This window comes from Saimiri boliviensis, chromosome 12 (genome assembly GCF_048565385.1).
Source record: "Saimiri boliviensis isolate mSaiBol1 chromosome 12, mSaiBol1.pri, whole genome shotgun sequence".
Classification (NCBI taxonomy): domain Eukaryota; kingdom Metazoa; phylum Chordata; class Mammalia; order Primates; family Cebidae; genus Saimiri; species Saimiri boliviensis.
Window position 1 is genome coordinate 88,089,127 of NC_133460.1, and position 15,235 is coordinate 88,104,361.

Consider the following 15,235-nt stretch of genomic DNA (forward strand, 5'->3'; position numbering starts at 1 on the left):
TAGTATCTGGGACTGCAGATGTACACCACCATGCCCGGCTTGTTTTTTTTGTTACTAATTGGTAGCCTAACTTCTTATGAGGACAGCAGTCCTCATTTTAACTTAATGGTCTCATTTTAGCTTAATTGCCTCTTTAAAGACCCTGTCTCCAAATACAGCCATATTCTGAGTTACTGGAGCTAGGACTTCAACATATGAATTTTGGCAGGACACAATTCAGCACATGAGAGGTATTCTTGTATTCTTGTGTCAGCTATTGAGTGAATAAATGTTTTCAGCCCAACTCTGTATTAGAGTGGCATGTACAGTGCCAGGCACACAGATCTGTGTATTTTAAAAAGTAAAAATTGGCCAGGTGCAATGGCTCACACCTAAAATCCCAACTGAGGCAGACAGATAGCTTGAGGCCAAGAGTTCGAGACCAGCCTGGGCAACATAGTGAAACCCTGTCTCTAGAAAAAGTACAAAAATTAGCTGGGTGTGGTGGAGACTGCCTTTAGTCCCAGCTACTTGGGGGACTGAGGTGGGAGGATCACTTGAGCCCAGAGGGTGGAGGTTATAGTGAGCCAAGATTGTGCCACTGCACTGCAGCCTGGATGACAAAGTGAGACCCTGTCTTTAAATTAAAAAAAAAAAAAAGGCCAGCTGTGGTGGCTCATGCCTGTAATCCCAGCACTTTGGGAGGCCGAGGTGAGTGGATCCCCTGAGGCTGAGAGTCAAGACCAGCCTGGGCAACTGGTGAAACCGTGTCTCTACTAAAAATACAAAAATTAGCCGGGTGTGGTGGTAAATGCCTGTAATCCCAGCTACTCAGGAGGCTGAGGCAGGAGAATTGCTTAGAGGTGGAGGTTGCAGTGAGCTGAGATCATACCATTATACTCCAGACTGGGCAACAAGAGTGAAACTCTGTCTCAAAAAAATTTTTTTTAATAATAAAAAAAGTAAAATGTTATGGATATGTTTTCTTCCCCGAGCATCTATTCCATCCCCAGAGAATGCATTCCCCATTATGATTTGATGTGTATGTCCAGCTCATGTTTTTCTACTTTAGTTATATGTGTAGTCAGCTCTCTGTATCCCTGGGTTGTGCGTCTGAGGATTCAACCAACCACAGATTGGAAATATTTGGGGAGAGGAAGGACAATAAAATAAATAAATAAGTTAAACACAAAAAATGCAACACAACTATTTACATATATAGCATATATAGTATTAAGTATAAGTAATATAAAATGATTTAACGTATACAAGAGAATATGCATAGGTTATATGCAAATATTATGCCATTTCATACATTTTATGTAGGGGAGCTAGGCACCTTCAGATTTTGGTATCCGTGGGGATTCCTGGAACCAATCTCTTGCAGGTACCAGGGGGCAACTATACCCACATATGTGTCTACAAATGGTTATTTTATATAGTTTTAAAAATTTATGTACATGGTATGTTATACCATAAAGTTAATGCAACTTGCTTTTAATGTTTTGCAACTTGCTTTTTTTCATTGAAATTTTGTTATGTTTCTATTTCTTTTGAGTCTCTAGTTAAAATAGTAATCCATCCTGTGAATGTGCCAAACTATCTCTGTTCTCAAGCTGAGGGAGGACATTTGGCATTGTTTCCAATTGTTTTCTTTTTTTCTTTTCTTTTCTTTTTTTTTTTTTGAGATAGAGTTTCATTCTTATTGCCCAGGCTCGAGTGAAATGGCACAATCTTGGCTCACCAAAACCTCTGCCTCCCAGGTTCAAGCGATTCGCCTGCCTCGGCCTCCCAAGTAGCTGGGATTATAGGCAAGCACCACCACCCCCAGCTAATTTTTTGTATTTTTAGTAGACCCGGGGTTTCTTCTCCATGTTGGTCAGGCTGATCTTGAACTTCTGACCTCAGGTGATCTACCCGCTTTGGCCTACCAAAGTGCTGGGATTATAGGCGTGAGCCAACTGGGCCTGGCCCAGTTTTTCTCTTTTATACATAATGCCACAATGAACAACCTTGAATTTGTTCCATTGTGCATACATGCAAGGATTTCTCGTGGGTGGAAATACTGGGTCATAGGATATATGCAATTCTTATTTTACTAGATAGGAAAGTTCCTACATTTGAGAGCACTTGCTATTGTATTTTACAAATTTACTGTCATTACTTGTATCATTTTATTGGTGAGTTTGGTTCATTTGGGCTAATTTGAATTGGTAAGTAGAGTAGTAGTTCTGTGATTTCTTGAGGTGATTGTGGACTAGTAAGTTTCTGAGAAGAAAAAAGAAAATCAAAGGCTGAGTGCCGTGGCTGACATCCTTATAATCCCAGTACTTTGGGAGGCCAAGGTGGGCAGATCACTTGTGGTCGGGAGTTCGAGACCAGCCTGGCCAACATGGTAAAATCCTGTCTGTTCTAAAAATACAAAGAAATTGGCCAGGTATCAGCTGGGCGTGGTGGCTCACGCCTGTAATCCCAGCACTTTGGGAGGCCGAGGCGGGTGGATCACTAGGTCAAGAGATCGAGACCATCCTGGTTAACATGGTGAAACCCCGTCTCTACTAAAAAAAAAATGCAAAAAATTAGCTGGGCATGGTGGCACATACCTGTAATCTCAGCTACTCGGGAGGCTGAGGCAGGAGAATTGCCTGAACCCAGGAGGCGGAGGTTGTGGTGAGCCGAGATCGCGCCATTGCACTCCAGCCTGGGTAACGAGTGAAACTCGAAACTCCATCTCAAAACAAAACAAAAACAAAAACAACAACAAAAAAGAAATTGGCCAGGTATGGTGGCGAGTGCCTGTAATCCCAGTTACTTGGGAGGCCAAGACACAAGAATCACTTGAACCTGGGGGGTGGAGATTACAGTGAGCTGAGATTGCACCACTGTACTCCAGCCTGGGTGACAAAGTAAGACTCCATCTCAAAAAGAAGAAAAGAAAATTACTTGAATAAATGGATCCTCATTTTATTAAAAAAAAAAAAAGAAAATGCTAATGAAAGGGCAGCATAGGGCAGAGAGTGCTAGGTTTTGAGTCAGAAGCCTTGACTTTAGCTCCTGGTTCAATAGCATAAAATGGGTTTAATATATCTTCCCTGCTGACCTCACAAGTTGTCAGATTTAGTGAGAGATAATTTTTGAAAGCAGTTTTGCAAACTAAAGCAATAGCCCAAGTATTATGAAAGAAGTAAAATGATTTTGTTTCCTGAGTCTATAAAGACTACTGTGGGCCACCTGCTTTACAGCTTGTTCATAAGTAGGTGAATGAAATGGAAAAGATTAGCCTCAGGCCAGTATTATGGACATTCCTCTTTGAAGAGAGAAATAGGGCCTTGGAGGGTGGGTATGAGTAGGGGAGTCCCGTACAGTTAGTCTGTGGCCACTTGGGGGAGATGGTTTTAAACTCGAAGTCTTCTCCAAAGGTGGGTTTACTCTATTTCCTTTCTGCAAACAGTGAGCTGGAGGATGGCCACACTGCTCTTAACACTGACTCTGTTAGCCCCATGGAGAAGATTAAACAGTACCAGGCCGGCCAGACTGTTACTTGCTTCTTAAAGAAGGTAAGTAGTTTTGCCACCCTGCTATGAGATGTCATTCTTCTTTCAGAAGAGAAGGGCGTGACAGTGGAGAGAAAGGCCATTAGCAGAGAAAGGCATTGAGTCTGTGCTACCATGCTGGGGTTGTGAGAGATAGTCCATGGCCTCTGCCACTAGAGAAATTCTGGTCTAATTAGGGAGCTAAAATATGGCTTACACACAATTAGCAAGCAGCTCATCATAACTTTTTTTTTTTTTTTTGAGACGGAGTTTCGCTCTTGTTACCCAGGCTGGAGTGCAATGGCGCGATCTCGGCTCACCGCAACCTCCGCCTTCTGGATTCAGGCAATTCTCCTGCCTCAGTCTCCTGAGTAGCTGGGATTATAGGCACGCGCCACCATGCCCAGCTAATTTTTTGTATTTTTATTAGAGACGGGGTTTCACAGTGTTGACCAGGATGGTCTCGATCTCTTGACCTCGTGATCCACTCGCCTTGGCCTCCCAAAGTGCTGGGATTACAGGCTTGAGCCACTGTGCCCGGCTATAATTTTTTAATATGTTGGTGGATTAGTTGTAGAAATGGAAAGCAAAATATAGGGCAAGATTTAGAATATAAATATATATAATTCTGATTCTAGATTCATGCTTTTCATCAGGTTCAGGTGTACTATAAAACAACATGAAGTTGGGTGCCAGATTATGTGTTCTAAACCCAGCTAGAACAGGAGTTCAAAAAGGGAAGAAAGCAGCCGGGCGCGGTGGCTCAAGCCTGTAATCCCAGCACTTTGGGAGGCCGAGGCGGGTGGATCACAAGGTTGAGAGATCGAGACCAACCTGGTCAACATGGTGAAACCCCGTCTCTACTAAAAATACAAAAAATTAGCTGGGCATGGTGGCGCGTGCCTGTAATCCCAGCTACTCAGGAGGCTGAGGAAGGAGAATTGCCTGAACCCAGGAGGCGGAGGTTGCGGTGAGCCGAGATCGCGCCATTGCACTCCAGCCTGGGTAACAAGAGCGAAACTCCGTCTCAAAAAAAAAAAAAAAAAAAAAAAAAAAAAAAAAAGGGAAGAAAGCAGGGCAGCCTGTACTGGTTAAAACATATAGGAGAGGCAGCTGGATTGGGTTTGACCTGGAAGAATAACACCTCTCCATTGTTGCCAGATTCCTCTTTGATGAGCATCTCTGACCATGATCTTCACTGACGCTTGATCCCTTCAGTTTCCTATTGTCTGTAGACACACATTCATAAGCCCCAGATGCCTTAGTGTGGCAGATAAGGCTCTTCATAATCTGACCCACAGTCATTCTGAAAACCTCCTCTTTTTCCCTTCCTCTCTTTATTCATGCTGGTTTCTTTTTTTTTTTTTTTTAATATGGAACGCTTCACGAATTTGCGTGTCATCCTTGCGCAGGGGCCATGCTAATCTTCTCTGTATCGTTCCAATTTTAGTATATGTGCTGCCGAAGCGAGCACTATTCATGCTGGTTTCTACATCTGGAATACCCTCTATTCATTCTCTTGCCTTCTGCCCTTCAAGGTTCAGCATAGGTAACCTTCCATCATTACCAGTTCTTGTAGCATGTTGTACTTCCTACATGTTGCTCGCTGCTGTAGTTATTTGCCCACTGATTTGACTTACTGCTTGTAGGCCGTAATCTCCTTGAAGGCAGGCCATGGCTTTTGTTTATCACTATGATGCCACGTTCATAGCAGCTGCTTGATAAATGATTTGTTAAATTGATGTGAAATCGGAGTATGTATTTTGGTTTGGAAACAAAAAATTGGCTTCGAGATGGTTAACAATCACTGGGCCCAGCTGAGCTTGGAGGTCTGTGGGATTGGTTCTCTGGCTTGAAGACATCTCTGAAATCTCTTTTGCCTCCTGGTCAGCTTAGAGTAGACCCTAGGAGAGATCTGCGTTCTGCTAGGCTGGCAAAGGCTCTGAGCTGGAATGTGAGAGAAGCCAGCGAGAAGTGGAGGTTGGGCAGGGGCAGTGGGATGGAAGGGTGGATTCCTGTCCCTTGGAAAAGTGTTGTGCCAGGGCCCTTTCCACCTTGTGGTTTTAGGAAAGTTTTAATGGCAGGAAACCTTGTATTATATTTGCCCTACGCTTGTTTCCTTTTTTTCCCTCAGTACAATGTGGTGAAGAAATGGCTTGAGGTGGAGATTGCCCCAGACATCCGGGGAAGAATTCCCTTATTGCTCACTTCTCTCAGCTTCAAGGTCAGTGTGCTTGAGACTCCTGCAGAAGGGACCCAAGCTCACTAAGCTTGGCTCAGGGATGGTGTGTGGGTTCACAGTGGGCTTAAGAAACCCTATGCTTATTCAAGGATTGGTTTCAGAGATACTTGCTATGGAGACTTAAATGCTTTGGTTTTGGATGAATGACAGTGTTTCCGCAAGCATCACAGGAGTTTTCTTATCCTTCCAGGTGCTGAAGCATCCAGATAAGAAGTTCCGGGTTGGCCAGGCCCTGAGGGCCACCGTTGTTGGCCCAGATTCCTCCAAGGCCTTCTTACGCCTCTCCCTCATAGGTGTGGGAATGAAACTCCGTGGTTGGGGAAAGGAAGCAGGCAGGAAGGGATGGGATGGGTTTTCAGTTATTGCTCAAGTTGGAGGACTCCTTCAGTGTTGGAATCCTCAGAAAACCTGATGTGGGACTTTCTTGGAAGAGTTTTTCTCTTGGGCTTTGCTCTGGCCCAGTTACTCCACTACTCTTTGAATTACCTTTACCTACTCAGGTGTTTTTTTCAAGTCCCTCGGAAAGGATTATCTACCTGGCCCTGGGTTCTTGGCTACATAGCAGGGTGATCTCAGTCTAGATGGTTCTGGATCACTCAGCCCAGATACCCCAAGTCTGGGCAGCCTCCACCTTCCCCAGCCTGTGTGTGGCCAGCATTCCCGCTCCTCCCTTGGCTCATTTCCTCTTCTCTGAATCAAGTTGGTTTTTTGACCAGGTCCGCACAAGCTTGAGGAAGGGGAAGTGGCCATGGGCCGAGTGGTGAAGGTGACTCCCAATGAGGGGCTGACTGTCTCCTTCCCCTTTGGGAAGATAGGAACAGTCAGTCTATTTCACGTAAGTGACTCCTACTCTGAGATGCCCCTGGAAGACTTTGTCCCTCAGAAGGTTGTCAGGTAAGTGAAGCGTTCTTCCTCTTTTCAAGTTTCTGTAGAATTGGTGGATTTTTAAAAATTCGATGTAGTAATACATGACTTTTTATCAGAAAAATCAAGTCTATCAAATAGAAAATGAAAATCTGTCACCTGTTTCTCTACTACTTTTTGCTGTTATGTACTTTGACCTCTGTCTTTCTACACTTGAATGCATTTAGTTTTTCTTTATATAAATAATAGAATATCATTTTATATACTTTTTTCGTAGCAGTTTGTCATGGATTTTTTTTCCTTTTCCATGCTAATATATCAAAATCTATTTTGTCCTTTTACCTTTTTTTTTTTTTTTTCAGACGGAGTTTCGCTCTTGTTACCCAGGCTGGAGTGCAATGGCGCGATCTTGGCTCATCACAACCTCCGCCTCCTGGGTTCAGGCAATTCTCCTGCCTCAGCCTCCCGAGTAGCTGGGATTACAGGCACGCGCCACCATGCCCAGCTAATTTTTTGTATTTTTAGTAGAGATGGGGTTTCACCATGTTGACCAGGATGGTCTCGATCTCTTGACCTCGTGATCCACCCGCCTTGGCCTCCCAAAGTGGTGGGATTACAGGCTTGAGCCACCACACCCGGCCTCCTTTTACCTCATTTTAAAATGTTTATTTCTTTTTTTTTTTTTCTTTTTTTTTTTGAGACGGAGTTTCGCTCTTGTTACCCAGGCTGGAGTGCAATGGCGTGATCTTGGCTCACCGCAACCTCCGCCTCCTGGGTTCAGGCAATTCTCCTGCCTCAGCCTCCTGAGTAGCTGGGATTACAGGCACGCGCCACCATGCCCAGCTAATTTTTTGTATTTTTAGTAGAGACGGGGTTTCACCATGTTGACCAGGTTGGTCTCAATCTCTCGACCTCGTGATCCACCCGCCTTAGCCTCCCAAAGTGCTGGGATCACAGGCTTGAGCCACCGCGCCCGGCCTGTTTATTTATTTTTATTTTTTTTGAGACAGTCTCTCTGTCTCCAGGCTGGAGTACGGTGTTGCGGTCTCTGCTAACTGCAACCTCTGCCACCTGGATTCAAGCGATTCTCTGGCCTTAGCCTCCCATGTGGCTAGGATTACAAGTGTTGCACCACCACACCCAGCTAATTTTTGTATTTTTAGTAGAGATTGGATTTCACCTTGTTGGCCAGGATGGTCTCAATCTCTTGACCTCATGATCTGGCTATGTAGGCCTCCGAAAGTGGTGGGATTATAGGTATGAGCCACCGCACCTGGCTGACAGTACTTTTTTTGGTAGACAGTAATATTGAAGTATCTTTGCACGTGCGCGCGCACACACACACACACATTTTTTTTTAATTGAGACAGTCTTACTCTATCACCCACGATGGAGTATAGTGGTGCAATCTCAGCTCACTGCCGTCTCCGCCTCCCAGGTTCAAGTGATTCTCCTGTCTCAGGCTCCTGAGTAGCTGGGACTACTACAGGTGCGTACCATCGCATCTAGCTAATTTTTGTATTTTTAGTGGGGACAGGGTTTCACTGTGTTGGCCAGGCTGATCTTAAACTCCTGACCTCAAGTGATCCACCTGCCTCAGCCTCCCAAAGTGCTGGGATTACGGGCGTGAGCCACTATGCCTGGCCCTTGCGCATATATTTGGATACTAATACAGGTATGTTTGGTAAATACATTCCTAGAAGTGAAATTGATGAGTTACATATCCTCCAGAAGGACTGTGCTAATTTATGTCCCCATTAACAGTAAATATGACTGTCCATTTCTCATACCACTATTGGCACTGGATATTTTAAATTTTTATCTTAGCCATAGGTTCAGCCAAAATTGGTCTCTTGTTTTTTGGTTGTTTTTTTTTTTTTTTTTTTTTTTTGAGATGGAGTGCGCTCTGTTGCCCAGGCTGGAATGTAGTGGAGTAATCGTGGGTCTGGTTTTTGTTTGTTTGTTTTTTGGGACAGAGTCTCACTCTGTCACCCAGCCTGGAGTGCAGTGGCACAGTCTTGGCTCACTGTAACCTCTGCCTCCTGGGTTTAAGAGATTCTTGTGCCTCAGCTACCCAGGTAGCTGGGATTATAAGTGTTGTGCCACCATGCCTGGCTAATTTTTCTGTTTTTAGTATGGAGATGGGGTTTCGCCATGTTGGCCAGGCTGGTCTCAAACTCCTGGGCTCAAGTGATCTGCCTGCCTCAGCCTCTCAAAGTGCTGGGATTATAGACTTGAGCCACGGCAACCAGCCAGTTAGAGTTTTAAGACTATTTTGTCACTGGGGAACCTGAATGTCAAAACGAGACAAAATAATAATAATCATAAAAAGACTATTTTAATAGCCTGAATAACCTTAACTTGAGTAGACAGATTTCAGCTGGAACCAGTAGTCAACTGACAGTAGAGTAGATGCTGTTGGAAGCAAAGACTAGAAAACAGTAATTGCCCTATCCTGTCTCAGCTGTCCCAGCCACCAGCACCTACCTGCCTAAATTCTCAACCACTTAAAACCACCGCACAGCATAAACAGGCCCAGGGGCTGGGAGAAGGCGAAGGATGAGTCCTACAGAAAACCAGGATCATCTCTGGTTTCTCTTGAGGCTTAGATAATGAGATTGTGGTTTTAAATGTGTTTTATTGTGGTCAAACCTATGATAAATTACTTGCCTAAAGGTAGATGGTCCCTTGAGGTCCTGTCCAGCTCTGATGGTCATAATGGCAAGTTATCAAAGGTAGACATTTGTTGTGGGAAAATTTTGGACTATATTGTTACTGAGTTCCTACTACCTCTAGGAATCTGTGTATTATGGTTTTCGACTACTAATTGCCGTTTTAGATGAAATGCTTAGAAATGCAACTGGGTGGCTGAGCACAGTGGCTCACGTCTATAATCCCAGCAATTTGGGAGGCTGAGATGGGTGGATCTCCTGAGGTCGGGAATTTAAGACCCGACTGGCCAATGAGGTGAAACCCTGTCTCTACTAAAAATACAAAAATTAGCTGGGTGTGGTGGCTTGTGCCTATAATCCCAGCTACTCGGGCGGCTGAGGCAGGAGAATCGCTTGAACCTGGGAGGCAGAGGTTGCAGTGAGCCAAGATCACGCCACTGCACTCCAGCCTGGGCAACGAGCAAAACTCCATCTCAAAACACAAAACAAAAACAAAAAAAAATGTGGCTGAGCACAGTGGTTCACAGCTGTAATCTCAGTACTTTGGGAGGCTGACGTGAGGGCAGATCACATGAGGTCAGGAGTTTGAGGACAGCCTGACCAACATGGAGAAACCCCGTCTCTACTAAAAATGCGAAATTAGCCAGGCGTGGTGGTGCATGCCTGTAATCCCAGCTACTCAGGAGGCTGAGGCAGGAGAATTGTTTGAACCTGGGAGGCGGAGGTTGTGGTGAGCTGATACCACAGTATTGCACTCTAGCCTGGACAACAAGAGCAAAACCCTGTCTCAAAAAAGAAAAGGATTAAAAAAAAGAAATGCAACCTGTTGTCCCTCCTTGAAGCCTCGCTGACCTGCCTCCTCTGCACTGCTCTTGTGTGTCTACGGTATTAGTACCTAGCTGATCCCTTGGGCATGATCTCCTGGGGTTGGTCTGTCTCTCTGCTGAGATCAGATGTTCTCAGGACCTAACAGAGCTGGTTCTTCTCTTAAGGACATACCATATGGGTCTGTGAGACTTTCTTTTCTTCTTTCATCCCTCCCTTCCTCCCTTCCTTTCCTTCCCTTTCTTCCCTTCCTTCCCTTCCTTCTTCCTTCCCTTCCTTCCTTCCCTTTCTTTCTTCCTTTCTTTTCTTTTTCGGGGTCTCACTCAGTTGCCCAGGCAAGAGGGCAGGGGTGTAATCACAGCTCACTGCAACCTCAAATTCTTGGGCTCAAACAATCCTCTGTCCTCAGCCTCCTGAGTAGCTGGGACTACAGGTGTGTGACACCACACCTGGCTTTTAAAATTTTTATTTATTTTTGAGACGGAGTCTTGCTTTGTTGCCCAGGCTGGAGTGCAGTGGCACGATCTTGGCTCACTGCAACCTCTGCCACCCAGGTTCAAGCGATTCTTCTGCCTTAGCCTCCTGAGTAGCTGGTATTACAGGAGCAAGCCACCTTGCCTGGCTAATTTTTGTATTTTTGTTAGAGATGGGGTTTCAGCATCTTGGCCAGGCTGGTCTTGAACTCCTGACCTCGTGATCCACCCGTCTCAGCCTCCCAAAGTGCTGGGATTACAGGTGTGAGCCACTGCTCCAGGCCCACACCTGCTCTTTAAAAATAAATTTTTGTAGAGACAGGGTCTCACTTTGCTGCCCAGACTGGTCTTGAGCTCCTGGCTTCAAGCAGTCCTCCTGCCTGAGCCTCCCAAAGTGTTGGGATTACAGGTGTGAGCCACTACACCTAGCCCCAACACCTTTGTTAGGTAGGAAAAGTAAGTAGCTTATTTCTATTTAGTAGGCTAGTAAACTGAGGCCCACAGAGGTGATGTGACTTGTCCAGAGTCCCTCAGTAGGTTTTCAACAGAATGAAGAAACATAACCAGTCTCCTGTCTCCTCACTCTTGCCTGGTGATCTACCTGGAGGAGAGGAAGCTGAGACCCTCTGCTCTTCACAGTTGCTGAGAATTGAGTGTTTTCTTCTCTTTTGCCTTCAATCAGATGTTACATCCTGTCCGCTGAAGACAATGTATTGACTTTGTCACTGCGATCATCCAGGTGGGTTTCTGTGTTGTTGGGACAAGAAAGGAGGAAGACCTACTCAGGACCAAGGGGAGGCCACATGTATCTGACACAGAATTTTGGGCTTCCCACCTTCTCTCCTCATCACTTTTTATCCTGAACCTTTTTGACCCAGAAAAGCTGAAGCTGTTCAGATTGCTGCGAGAATCCTGTCTTCTCAGGCTCTTGTTTCCCAGGGAAAGGGTCAGATATCCAAATGTGGGTGTCCAAGGTTGCAGACGGTAATCCTGGTGAGGGGAGATGCTTTAGCCTCCCGGGTTGCATTGTGGTGGTGTGTGTAGCATGAATGGGATTGGCTTGAGGTCAGCTTGCTCTGTGGTTAGACTTCGATGTCCATGAGGCCAAGGCTTTAGGTTTGGCCTCTCTGGCCTGCTCTGCCTCTCACTATTTCTACATAGCTGGCTCACAGACACCTGCCTCTGGCCTGACAAGATGTTAGGAGAGGGTAGAGTTGGGCTCTAAAGGTTATATCCTACCAACAGGTCCAGATGCATATTCTTACTTACAAAGTATGATGATTGCAGGTATATTGGGGGTGGCATGGGACAGAGGAGGATAAAGGTGTGTATGTAACTTTTATTCCTTTAGGACAAACCCGGAGACAAAAAGCAAAGTAGAAGATCCAGAGATTAACTCCATCCAGGACATTAAGGAAGGGCAGCTTCTGAGAGGTTACGTGAGGTCCATCCAGCCGCATGGTGTGTTCTTTGGGTGAGTGAGGTGGGTTTGGACCTGGACTCAAGTGCCTTCCCTGAGCCTGTCTTGGTCTGGGGTCCACTGTGTTCATTAGTCAACTTCTTTGATGGCAATATGAAGGGAGGAAAGTTTATAAGTCCTTACTAATTTTTAAAAAACCAAGTTTTCGAATACTTTTAAAACAAGTGGTGTTTGGGCAAAGAATTTGGCATTTCTAATTTCTATTCTAAATAAATGTGGGGCCAGGCACAGTGGCTTATGCCTGTAATCCTAGCACTTTGAGAGGCTGAGACGAGAATCACTTGAAGGCCAGGAGTTCAAGACCGGACTGGGCAACAAAGCAAGACCCCTATCTCTCCAAAAAAATGTAAAAATTAGCCAGGTATGATAGCATGAGCCTATAGTCCCAGCTACTTGGAAGGCTGAAGCGGGAGGATTTCTTGAGCCCAGATACAGGCTGGGTGCAGTGGCTAACACCTGTAATCCCAGCAATTTGGGAGGCCGAGGCAGGTGGATCAAGAGGTCAGGAGTTTGAGACCTGATCAACATGGTGAAACCCCGTCTCTACTAAAAATAGAAAAATTAGCTGGGCATGGTGGTACAGGCCTGTAATCCCAGCTACTGGGGAGGCTGAGGCAGAAGAATGGCTTGAACCCAGGGGGCAGAGGTTGCAGTGAGCCAGGATTGTGCCACTGCACTCCAGCCTGGGTGACAGAGCAAGACTGACTCAAAAAAAAAAAGAAAAAAGAAAAAAAAAAACCATACATACATATATACATGCATACATACATAAATGTGGACATTCTGATTTAGTGTTTGATGATGATTTGTAAGTGTTCATTCTGTGACTAATGTTCATTAGGTGACTAATATTCACATGCACCTGATACTGCATCCTTCCCTGCTGTGCTGTTTCCATACTCTCTCCTCTTCTCCTAGCAGTTTGTGATTTATATATTGTGATACCGTGGTGTGGGGTAAAAAATACACTGAAGGCTGGGCGCAGTGGCTCACGCCTGTAATCCCAGCACTTTGGGAGGCCGAGGCGGGCGGATCACGAGGTCGGGAGATCGAGACCATCCTGGCCAACATGGTGAAACCCCGTGTCTACTACAAATACAAAAAAAGTAGCCGAGCATGGTGGCGTGCGCCTGTAGTCCCAGCTACTCGGGAGGCTGAGGCAGGAGAATTGCTTGAATCTGGGAGGCAGAGGTTGCGGTGAGCCGAGATCATACCATTGCACTCCAGCCTGGCGCCTGGTGACGGAGTGAGACTCTATCTCAAAAAAAAAAAAAAAAATACACTCAATCATCTCTTCATTATGCTTGATTTTTTTCTAGTTTACAAAGCCCACTTCAACCTGCTGAATGCCAGGAATTTATGTCTGTCACAAATCCTTGTCACAACTTGAGTCCCCGTGAGAGTGATTGGAATTCTGTTGTTGTGTAGCAGGAACAGCCGTGGGAAACAGATTTCCCGGACACCGAATAAAGGAGGAAAGAGTTTATTATTAGGCCGGGAACCTGGGCATAATTTGTCCAAAGCCCAGCTCATCTAACAAAGGAAGCTTTTGCCTTTATATAGGTTTATACTTTAGAAATCACATATGAAGCCGGGCGCGGTGGCTCAAGCCTGTAATCCCAGCACTTTGGGAGGCTGAGGCGGGTGGATCACGAGGTCGAGAGATTGAGACCATCCTGGTCAACATGGCGAAACCCCGTCTCTACTAAAAATACAAAAAAAATTAGCTGGGCATGGTGGCGCGTGCCTGTAATCCCAGCTACTCAGGAGGCTGAGGCAGGAGAATTGCTTGAACCCAGGAGGCGGAGGTTGCGGTGGCCGAGATCGCGCCATTGCACTCCAGCCTGGGTAACAAGAGCGAAACTCCGTCTCAAAAAAAAAAAAAAGAAATCACATATGAAAGCGTTCTGGTTTACAGTTTTAGGACTCACATGTGAAAAGGTCTCTGTTTACAGTTTTAGGAATCACATATGAAAGGGTTCCGGTTTACAGTTTTGGGACTCACATGTGAAAAGGTCTCTGGTTTGATTTTGTTTTAAGTAAAAATAGTGTCTTCCAGAGAGTTTCCCCAAGACCAAGCATGTTATTTTTAGGAAGGAGATTCAGGAGGCGCCAGCTGGCCTGCTCTATATTCTATTGAGATACACAGTAGATGACAGAGGGGGAGGGAATCCCAGATGCCTGGGTCTCCTTCCTCAGTTGCATTTGTGACCGTAGGGTTCTTGGCTCTCTCCTTTCAGCCTTGGCCCCTCTGTTGTGGGTTTGGCCCGGTACCCATATGTCTCCCAGCACAGCCCATCCAAGAAGGCCCTTTATAACAAACACCTACCTGAAGGGAAGCTGCTTACAGCCAGGGTCCTACGGTAGGTGCCTTCCCATTCTCTCTCTGTGATACGAATCAAACCCCTTTCTCCGGAAGGCTGGGAGGAGATTTCAGGGTGGACTGTAAACATAATGGCTTATGTAGCAGTGTTAAATAAAAGGCCTTTGTTTGGAGTCTTCTCCCTCAGTGCCTGTGAAAACAGGTGGTGACTCATCTCTGCACAGCCCCTCTTGTTGGGAATAGAGGAGGGGTCATCACATCGGCCCCCTGTATTTTTCTACTAAGCGAGATACATTGTGCAAATCATTCTTGAGAATATTGAATGGACTCCCAAGGCAGGTGGGGCAGGGCCCGGAATTGTGGGCTGATCAGGAGGGAGAAGGCCTGGGCCACCTGCAGTGCCCTCTGCATTTTATGATATCTTCACCTTTCCCCTCGCTCTGTCATAGCCTGAACCACCAGAAGAACCTTGTAGAGCTGTCGTTCCTTCCTGGAGACACTGGGGAGCCGGATGTGCTTTCTGCTTCCCTGGAAGTGCCATGTTCAGAGCAAGAGGAGAGGAAAACAGAGGCTGAGGAGAAAGATCAAAAAGGGGAAAAGAAAAATCAGAAAAGGAACAAGAAGAACCAGAAGCGGCTGGAGGAGGTGGAGCTACCCAGCAAGGAGAAGCAGCAGCCCCAGAAGCCACAGGCGCAGAAGCGGGGCAGGCAGGAGCACCAGGAGCCTGGGAGTGAGCAGGTGACCTGCTTCTCCTCCTCCTGGAGGGACAGCAGTGAGGGTGTGAGGACTGGGCACCCAGTGGGGCAGAGGGAGGGTGTCGCCTGAGGATGCTCCTAGGCATTCT

At 45.9% G+C, this 15,235-nt stretch overlaps 1 protein-coding gene and 1 non-coding gene across 4 annotated transcripts in view; one reads left to right on the forward strand and one right to left on the reverse strand.

Annotated features, from left to right (window-relative positions):
* Window positions 1-15,235, forward strand: part of PDCD11 (programmed cell death 11) — a 60,469-nt gene that overhangs the window by 40,482 nt on the left and 4,752 nt on the right. For all 3 annotated transcript variants that reach the window (XM_039465132.2, XM_074382808.1, XM_074382809.1), the window contains 8 exons: window positions 3,431-3,536; window positions 5,647-5,736; window positions 5,945-6,047; window positions 6,471-6,648; window positions 11,271-11,327; window positions 11,940-12,062; window positions 14,309-14,431; window positions 14,841-15,129. In XM_039465132.2, coding sequence (XP_039321066.2) covers window positions 3,431-3,536; window positions 5,647-5,736; window positions 5,945-6,047; window positions 6,471-6,648; window positions 11,271-11,327; window positions 11,940-12,062; window positions 14,309-14,431; window positions 14,841-15,129 — 1,069 coding nt within the window. The remainder of the gene's footprint in view (window positions 1-3,430; window positions 3,537-5,646; window positions 5,737-5,944; window positions 6,048-6,470; window positions 6,649-11,270; window positions 11,328-11,939; window positions 12,063-14,308; window positions 14,432-14,840; window positions 15,130-15,235) is intronic.
* LOC120362607 (U6 spliceosomal RNA) lies at window positions 4,880-4,986 on the reverse strand. Its single transcript, XR_005578460.1, has one exon. It is a non-coding gene; the product is annotated as a U6 spliceosomal RNA (small nuclear RNA).